At 45.1% G+C, this 9,415-nt stretch overlaps 1 protein-coding gene across 1 annotated transcript; it reads left to right on the top strand.

Annotated features, from left to right (window-relative positions):
* The first annotated feature begins 3,391 nt into the window (after nucleotides 1–3,391).
* LOC117797869 (putative protein ZNF720) lies at nucleotides 3,392–8,158 on the top strand. Its single transcript, XM_034650316.1, has 3 exons — nucleotides 3,392–3,416; nucleotides 7,419–7,545; nucleotides 8,032–8,158. Exons 1-3 carry the CDS (start codon nucleotides 3,402–3,404, stop codon nucleotides 8,139–8,141), a joined length of 252 nt encoding a protein of 83 aa, XP_034506207.1. The 5' UTR covers nucleotides 3,392–3,401; the 3' UTR covers nucleotides 8,142–8,158.
* The last annotated feature ends 1,257 nt before the right edge of the window (nucleotides 8,159–9,415 follow it).

Raw genomic sequence — 9,415 nt, forward strand, 5'->3', positions numbered from 1 at the left:
CGGTTGACATGGAGAAAAACAGTTCATTTTTCTCATGAGATGAGAAAGGTTTGGAATTCCTCCAGGAGACAGGGAAGAGCATGAATGCGCAGTGATTGTCAGTGAAGAGAAAAAGGGTCTGACATTTGGGAAGCAGGCATGAAGGCTGAGTTGTTCACTTCCCCCACACAGTCTAATGGAAAGAGAACAATTCCAGTAATGGCAGAGAGGGTCTAAAAAGTCCCCAAGGTACTCCCAAGGTGAAGAGTGCTTAGGGTTGTAGCTGTGATCTCAGAGAGGATTTAGGTGAGATATTGTGTCTAGGAGAGGGTTGGACCCTCGGCTTATGCACACACAGAGTAATAACCATAATGAGCCCTAAACACAAAACATCTGTGGCACATCTGAATTCTGTATGGAGTAAGTCTGTGTGTTCCTCGCTGTGTATATCAGAACAGGATCTGGAGCCTATAATGTTTGTGAAGTATTAGTAGTACTTCTTGTCTCGTACCTACATAGGAACTGTGATATTTACCAGCTCATGTAGAATCTGGCACAGGATGCTGGAGGAGCCAATGGAATGTGGGATAGGAGCTTCATGCTTCACCCACCTGGAGTCCTAGGACTGATGATAATGGCCTAGAAGTCACTCTCGGGGCCACAGTTGCCAACAGAAACACCTCTGGACTTTCAGTGAAGCTTGAAAAGTCTCTATCCAGACTATGGAGAAAATGTTTCAAGCCGACAGCTGCCTAGGCATCTGGGATTCTTCTTAGAAATTATGACCTACAGCTGGCCACATTAGAATGACTGAGATAAAACTCTCAAACTCATGCAGGTTACTTTGTGTAAAGGGGGAAAAAATGAAGACATAACATTTAGAATCCTGCAAGTTTCCACTGAAAATCTGGACCATATTAATATTTGAAAAGTGGTATAGGCTTACTACATTCCACTGTGACTCTCTGATATTTATTTGGATTTCTTTTTTCATTACCTAGATTGCCACTTCGTTTTACCCATTAACGATTTTATGCTGTATGAACTGCACTCCGGCAGCTCCCTGTAGACATGAAGGAGGTGCTGAGCAGGGTATGATGGTGCCCAGGGCACGCTTGTGCAGGACAGGTCAGCCACAAGGCCTTCTAAGGAACAAATGCATGATCTACAGATATATGAAAGGACGATGTGATTCATCAGTGACCCAGGCTAAAGGTGCTTGCTACATATGAAGCCTACTAAGTTGGCTGGAAGGGCATTGGCAGGATTTCAAAGGACTTTGAAAAAGGTGCTATAGGTGTATTCTGTTACTGCAACTTCAAGGCTCTCATTGTTTTTTGAGTCTGATGATACACCATCAATAATTGAGAAGGGGGAACTCTATCCGGAAGATCACAAATGACTCAGAATAACTCTAGACCATAGAGGCTTGCCTGCCTGGTTGGCAAACTATTGTTGGACACACATTTGCTCTCTCCTTTCTCCTGTGCATATGCTTGCCCCTTTCTGAAATGCTACATCCCCAACCCCTTCTTAAGTCACAGTGCCATGTAGGCATCAGTCGCCTGTCTTTGAGCCTTATGTCTCTGAGGCTCCCATAGGTAAGAAAGCACTTTCTTTTTCCCTTGTGAATCTGTCTTATGTCCACTTACATATTAGAGCGGCCAAGGAATTGAGAATGGAGGAGGAAAAACATGTTCCTCTTCTTCATATTCTGCTGTCAAAACCTGACCTCCGTGTTTCGGAGCCAAAATAGGACCTGAAGACGGAGCTGGGGATCAAGAGGAACAACAGGGTAATTACTTCACCATCAAGGGACTCTGCAGCAGGTCAGGGCCTTCAAAACTGCAAGCCCCCTAGTGGAAGGGGGTGGGGTATTTGTGGGGAAATCCCTACAGGATCTAGCCAGTTCCACCCGGAATTGTGTGTGTGCTGCCAGCTGTCCATCACCTTTTCAGGGTGGGAACCAGTGCTGGAAAGGAAAGTCTAAGAAGGGGAGAGCGGAAGGTTGGAGAAGAGAGGGAAAAGGATCCCTAGTTTAATATCAAGGGTTGCTGATGTTTTAATGTGGCCATTTTGAGTTTTGTTCAGCTTTCTGTGTTTACGTGGTTTCAGTGCAGTCACCAGGACAGCTGTAGGAAGACTGCTTCATTTTTTACAGAGATATGACTCCGTATTTTCTAGAATGGGAACGATAAAGAAAAAGGTTCACACCAAATTTCAGGGAGCATGTTGAGGAAGTAGAATGCTCATGTATTGCTGATGGGAGTGAACAACGTACATTCCCTTTGGAAAAGTCTGTGGCAGTTATGAATGTAACCATTTACCTACTGACGTAACACATGTTGTCACCCCAACATATGTCTCGTTAGCATAAGGATCCTTTTCGGCTGGTATTTTAAAGGAAGAGCCGACGGTGCCTCGGTGCGTCAGTCAGTTAAGGGCTTGTCTTTGGCTCAGTCATGGTCCTGAATCAAGCCCCGTGGAGGTTTCCATGCTCAGTGGGGAGTCTGCTTCTCCCTCTCCCTCTGCTCTCTTTTCTCTCAAATAAATAAATAAAATCTTTAAAAAGAAGAAAAAGCAGAAGGAGGAGGGGGAGGAGGAGGGGGAGGAGGTGGAGAAGGCAGAGAAGGAGAAGGAGGAGAAGGAGAAGAAGAAGAAACAGTGGACCAGAAAAGAGCTCTGAAACCTAGTCTAGTTATTTTTGCAGTAGACATTTGCATCTCTAAGGGAAAACTCCATTTGTAAGGGTGGCTCCCTCCATGTAGCAGAAAGAGGGAGAAAGTGTCAATCTCCACAAATCCATGGACAAGGCTTGGGTTAAATCGGAATAACAATGACAGCCTTGATTACTGCTTTTTGCCTGGTCACCTCCCCAAATGCTTCCCAGTAGGTGCAAGAAGGGATCATATCCGGTGCCCCCCACCCCAGATTCTGTCAATTGGTGAGGGTGGAAGCAACTGTGATGTTTTCATTAAATGCTCCAGGTGATTCTAGGTGAAGCCAGGGTTAAGCAGGCTTAACCAGGAATAGAAGACTGCTGAGTGCAGGCTTGGCTCAAGGAGAGGAAACACAAGTTCTGCCATGGGAATCTGAAGGCATCAGGTCCCTGCAGCACACGTTTCTTCTTTCTGCTCTAGTAGAAGTTGCTTGTGTCTGTGCTGGGGGAGAACCCCTGAACCAGAGAAGGAAGAACCCTAAAGATTGGTCTCCAAGGAAGAATTCATTGTTTCTGAATAGCTCCTGACACAAAGGGCAGGAAAATGGGCCTTTTTGTGCATTTGAAAGTCCTGCCTGCAGGGAAGACATTTATGGGTGGAGACGCCCTGTTGGGGGCTTTAAAGGAATTTTCTGCTACTGCAGCTGTGATTTCTCCTGGAATCCTTCTGAGCAAGAAGTTCGGAGAACAAGGTGTAGAAGAAATGGCCAGTTCTCAGGTAAGCCTGGCGTGCGAGTTCAGAGGCCCTATCGTCTTTTTTTTTTTTTTAAAGATTTTATTTATTTATTTGACAGAGATAGAGACAGCCAGTGAGAGAGGGAACACAGGCAGGGGGAGTGGGAGAGGAAGAAGCAGGCTCATAGCAGAGATGCCTGAAGTCGGGCTCCATCACATAACGCCGGGAACACGCCCTGAGCTGAAGGCAGACACTTAACCGCTATGCCACCCAGGTGCCCCCCTATCATCTTTTTCCTGAGGAATTCCTTACGTTTAGGAATTGTTACTATTGATTTTTTTCTAGTTCTAGTGTTTCTGCTCTATGTTTACACCCAGTTTTCAAACCTTTTCAGACATGACACTCAAATTCGGTCTTTAGAACCCTTCTCCCCTATGAGCCAGAGCCTTCTATCCCTTCTTTCCAACCAGGCTTAGAGTAGGTTATCAAAGGTAGTCACTTTGAATGAAAGACCTGCNCTCCAACCGGGTTTAAAGTAGGTTATCAAAGGTTGTCACTTTGAATGAAAGACCTGCCTGCCAGTGTTGTAAATAGTCCCTTGGTGACAGATCCTTGGGAAGGTGTTGAGTTAAAGATTGCTATTGCTGAAGGGGTCTGGTCCTGGGATATCAGTGATGGAAAATGGTCTTATTTAGGCCCCATCTGGAAGCCTTATCAGCTCTGTGTAGACCAGGAGTAAGAAAATGCACAGATAAACAGTGAATATGATACGATATCCAGAATCACTTGGAATATTCTCCAAAAAAAGAGGGGTTCCTATCTTTAGAATGTATCTAAAATATACTAGGTATTACCAGACTGGGAAAGTATATGTGATTGAAGTTTTTATAAATCAACTCCATTCTCATAATATAATTGACATGCTGGTTTACTGTTTAGGGGCTACAAGAATGTGGTCCCTAAATGGGGTGTCTCTTGAGCAGATGGGGATTTTGGGTGATGAGCAGGCCTGGGCCATTGGCAGGGGAAGTGAGAGAATTCAGCTGAGGCAGAACAAAGGAGCCAGGAGCTCACTGAATTCACAGCAAGGGAATGGGGGTGGGGAAGGACACCAGAGAGGCCTAGTGCCTGGAGGTAGTGGGTGGGGCCTGGTTTTAAAGGGGAAGATGAGGCAGTCTGGGGACAGACGGAATTTTCCCTTTTTGGAAACCGAACCTGGTTGTAGGTAGCCCATTGGTTAGTTAGGAAAATGGCTCTTTGGGGGTGGGTCCTCCTGGGCCTGTCTGCATTCAGGCAGATAGTCACCAGCCCCTTCCCCATTGCAGCACTCAAGCCAGTTTGCCTGAAAGGAGGCCTCTAGAGGGAACACGCCAGTGCCATATTCTCATGTGGTGTAGCAGAATGAGTATCAGGCAGAAAAGGGGAAAGTGATAGTTTATCATGTGAAGGTGAGAACAGAAAGCAAGCTTTCTAGAGTGAGCGGGGTCCCGACTGGTTGCCACCCAGTGCCTTTATTTTGGTCTTTTGTAGAAAACTGACCGGGGACCTTCAGTCTCCTTGAGGTCACCGCTGATAGCAGCATGATTACTTCTCTTTGACTACGTCATCTCTGGTGTTTAAAACAAACATGGTGGTCTGGTCACATTCCCTTAGCTCTTGTTTTGTGTCCCTCTTTCCTGGGATTTTTGGTGAGCCTGGTCACTTAGCCCCGTAGCTGTCCACCCCTCCCTAGCCCCACCTGTCCCTTACTCAGCACCAAGCAACAGGTCCTTCAGTGTGCCTTAGGCGCTGATGATCAACTTGGTCATTAGGGCTGATGTTAACTTCTTGTAATGGCTTGTTGCTCTGCCAGATAGCTTCCCCTGTAAGGCTCATGTTATCCTTGTGAATTCCTAAGGGTCTTGGAGGGCTTACTGGGTGATGGGCTGAAACCATCCCATTTCACCTGGAAGCTTCTCTCTTCTGATTTTGTCTTTGCTTGTAGTTTCTGATCAGGAGAACAAAGCAAATGAAATGTAGAGAAAATGTGTTTACCAACTTGCAGCCCACAGATAAATACTTGGCACTTGGGAAGTATGAGTTTCCTCAAGGAATTCACAAGTGCCTTAGTGTTACTGCTTTGCTGGAGGCAAAAGCAACCTTACCTTGAGCATAGCCAGACCTCCAGGATCCTCTTGAACAGAGGAAAATCCCCTCAGTGACTTCTGTTATATCTACCCCCTACATGAAGAGTTTATAGTCAGTACCTTCTCCCAGTCACACTGCAGCTCTTCTGCCAAGGGGTCCTGTCCCTGAGGTTTAATGAGAACGGATTTCTTTCATGAAAAATGTCTTTCGGAATACTTTCTTGACCATTTCCCCGAACGCCCCTACATCAGTTTCCACCGCACCAATGAAGACTGTCACCTTCGTGTAGTTGGTAGTATTGACTCCTGGGCCTGGGATATCTAAGTCAGTCAGACCACTGTCCTGTGAGTTTTTACTTTATTCCACACTCATGTGATAGACATTCTCTTCATTTCAAAAAAAGAAGAGTACTTTTTTAATTTATTTATTGTAGCGAGTGAGAGGACTAGTGTGTGCGAGAGAGGAGGAGAGGTGTTCCCGTAGAGCCAGAGAGAGACGGAGAGAATTTCATGCAGACTCTGTGCTGAGTGGATCCCTGGACCCCGAGACCATGACCTGAGCCAAAATCAAGAGTTGGACACCTGAGCTATTGTGTCACCCAGGCACCCTATTTCCTTCAGTGAATTTTCAGATGAAGAAAACAAGAATTCTATAATTAACATGTTTGAGTGTCTTAAATTCTGAATTCTATCACAGGTGATGATTGAAACAAAAGCATCAATGAAGTGCTGTATTGTGGGGTCCTTGAGCATGATGGTCAAGAGTGAATTCTTGGGATGTGTTACGGTGCCTGAGAGTCGGTTTATCGAAGTAGCTCGGGGACAGGAGCTGTGGGCAGAAAGAGCTGCACGTTGGCTCTGTGAAGAGGGTGGTTTTATGCTTAGTGTTCAAGGGGGGGGGGATGTAGGTGCACCGAGTATAAATCAGAAAAGTTTCTTGAATTTGTGCTTGTTACTTTTGCCTGATCTGTCCGATGCTATCTCTCAGTTCGATGTTAATATCAGTGATATGTACAGGCAGTTAAGAGACCCTAAGGTAAAAAGTAGTATGTATTTGACTCTTAGCAGAGCTATGCCATCTGTGGGTCAGCCTTCTGACTTAAACCTGAACATTTTTCTGCCTCTATCCTTCATCATATCAGACTCCTAAATAATAGCTGTTTTATGTGTATCATTCTCTTGTGTTTGTGTTGATATCATGTGAATAAAAGCCAGAAGCATCATCATCCACAAAGTGCTTTATAAGTGTGAAGTCATTGAAAATGGTTCTTGAATTACTCATCATGACAATTTTCTACTCTATCACTTTTCATGTGTATTTAACTACTTCCTAAATGTGTGGATGGGTGCATGAAATGTATATGGTTAGTTTGATTTTGTGGGGATAACTTTGTGTTTCCATCATTTTTCTCACGTGTGACACCTGCTGTGAACATTGGTGTAGCAGCTTCTCTATATTGGACCTGTGTGTCCTTTTCAGTGAACTCTAGGATCATAACCTGAGTTCAAAGCTGATCCCTTCACAAATTCGGTACATTAGGTTTCTGCATCTCCATAGTTGGACAGTTCTAGCTTTATATTGAGGTAAAGGTAACTAGTTTACTCCATGGGTTACATCCGTGTCCCTCTGCCTCAAACTGGGCTAGCCTAAGCACTTCCACTGGGTGGTCATTACCTTTCATTGGATAGTTTCTGTTTTCCCCACAGGAGACTCTGCCCACGGGGTGTTTTGGCTGAAGTAAAGGATAAGGTGGACAGAAGAAGTGAAGTAAAATGTGGGATCGAATTTGGGGTGTACAGTCAGGTAATCAGTGAAGGTCAGACGTTGGGGTTTAGCTGGTGACACTAACTCCCTCTTGATCTTAGGGACCATTGTGAACTCTGTCAATGGCCACTTGGTGACTGGTATTTCTTGCAGGGACTGGTGACATTCGAGGACGTGGCCATAGAATTCTCCCAGGAGGAGTGGCGATGCCTGAGCCACACGCAGCGGGAACTGTACAGGGATGTGATGCTGGAGAACTACGGACACCTCCTGTTCTTGGGTGAGGATGACTCCTTCCAGATTTCCCAAGCCACACTCAGGGTTTCCTCTTTCCTTTCAAGACTGTCTCTGGGATGATTCCTCTTTGCACAGTGGAATTCAGGTCACTGCCCTAAGGGGCAAAAGTAAGGATTTGTAGATGGAGACACAAATCTTCTTGATGTTTGTTTTTCAGCTCTAGCTTCCACTTCCTTTGGGTCACATCATTTCTGTCGATTAGTGGTAGTCTGAACCTGGCGTGGTGTAGAATGATACTGCCTCGATTTAAAGTCCAATTTTTCACCACCTTATTGTCTCAGTAGATCTTGGAAGTGCAAGTTAGGAAGTGAGTGTTTGAAACTCCTGCATGTTCTCTAGGGTCTGTTGGTGAACAGTGTTTGGGAAATCATCTTCTAGAATTCTACAGTGTCCTCTCTTCCCTACTGAGCCCAGTAATGGCTTGCAAGGATCCCCAGCCATACTTATATTCTGTTTCTCTATTAAACAGGTCTCATTGTGTCAAAGCCTGATTTAGTCTCCCTTTTGGAGCAGAGGAAGGAGCCATGGGATGTGAAGAGGAAGAAGACAGTAGTCTTTGATCCAGGTAGGTGGGAATGAATGAAGCCGATGACAGATGGACGTCCCAGTCGGAAGGAGGAGGAGGGTAGACCTTGAAATGGGGTTCCAATAGCTCTGCTGGCATGAAAATCAGTTGGAGAAGCCCAGGGGTATTGTTCCATCCTTCACAGAGGGACATCTTTTCACAATATTGTCATGCTTTCATATTCTCGAATGCTTCTGTCTCTGCTCCAGTGATGATCCTTCACAGGATCACAGTAAGGCCACGGGGTGTGGGAGGGCCTCCATAATCAGAGAGCTTTTCCATGCTTTGAGGGCCTTAGGGAAATCTCCCTATTCCAGAGGGTCTGCGCTAAGCCTCTTCTAAGTCTGTTTTGCCTCTTGGGAGAAAGTGCGCAGAGTTGTGTGGTGCATACTGGGTTTGGTGCGGGAATCCCAGCAACACTGGAGACACACATCATGTGTTTTCTGGTCCATGCTTTTCCAGTGTTATGGAGGCTTTAGTCTTAATCATACACAATGGAGACTGAGCAATGTCATCAGGTAACAAAGCACTTCCCAAGCAGGAGAACATCCAATCCTTTATTTCACTTCAGATGTTCATTTTCCTGTATTAACCAGAAGAAGAGGTTTCCGGGGCACCTGGGTGGCACAGCGGTTAAGCGTCTGCCTTCGGCTCAGGGCGTGATCCCAGCGTTATGGGATCGAGCCCCACGTCAGGCTCCTCTGCTGTGAGCCTGCTTCTTCCTCTCCCACTCCCCCTGCTTGTGTTCCCTCTCTCGCTGGCTGTCTCTATCTCTGTCNCCCGAACAGGAGAACATACAATTCTTTATTTCACTTCATATGTCATTTTCCTTTGTATTAATGAGAAGACGACGGTTCCCCTTCATGCTTTCCATTCCTCAGTGGTGAAATAATGTCTCTATTTGTTCCCTACATTTCCTACATACAGTAATGTTATTCGGGATTTATTACTTTTGGAACCTGCAGCCTATAGTAAAGTCTCATTTCTTAGCTTCTTAATAAGTGCATTATTTTCTAATTTTGTCTCGTATAGTAAGAAGTTCCTGTGACGTTGTCATATGTTTTCACTTTCTTATTAGTTGTCTGTGAGACTCAGCTCTTATTTCTTAGATCAAATGTTCTGATGTGACGTGGGCGTGTGCTGTGTAAGAAGTGATGTAGATACTGAAATTTCCATGGTGACAAAAATGTTCCGTTCCTGTTGGAATTTTACTTCATGAAAAATTAATCATAAGGTTTTTTTACTAGTTTCTCAGGAATGTATCTGGATTTACTCCCCCATATTTCTT

The sequence above is a fragment of the Ailuropoda melanoleuca genome, unplaced genomic scaffold (assembly GCF_002007445.2).
Source record: "Ailuropoda melanoleuca isolate Jingjing unplaced genomic scaffold, ASM200744v2 unplaced-scaffold1669, whole genome shotgun sequence".
Lineage (NCBI taxonomy): Eukaryota > Metazoa > Chordata > Mammalia > Carnivora > Ursidae > Ailuropoda > Ailuropoda melanoleuca.

What these genes read in the sequence shown, in the direction of transcription:
- LOC117797869 (XM_034650316.1), top strand. An exon ending in CGGACACCTCCTGTTCTTGG is followed by an intron (nt 7,546 to 8,031) that starts GTGAGGATGACT and finishes TCTATTAAACAG; the next exon opens with GTCTCATTGTGTCAAAGCCT.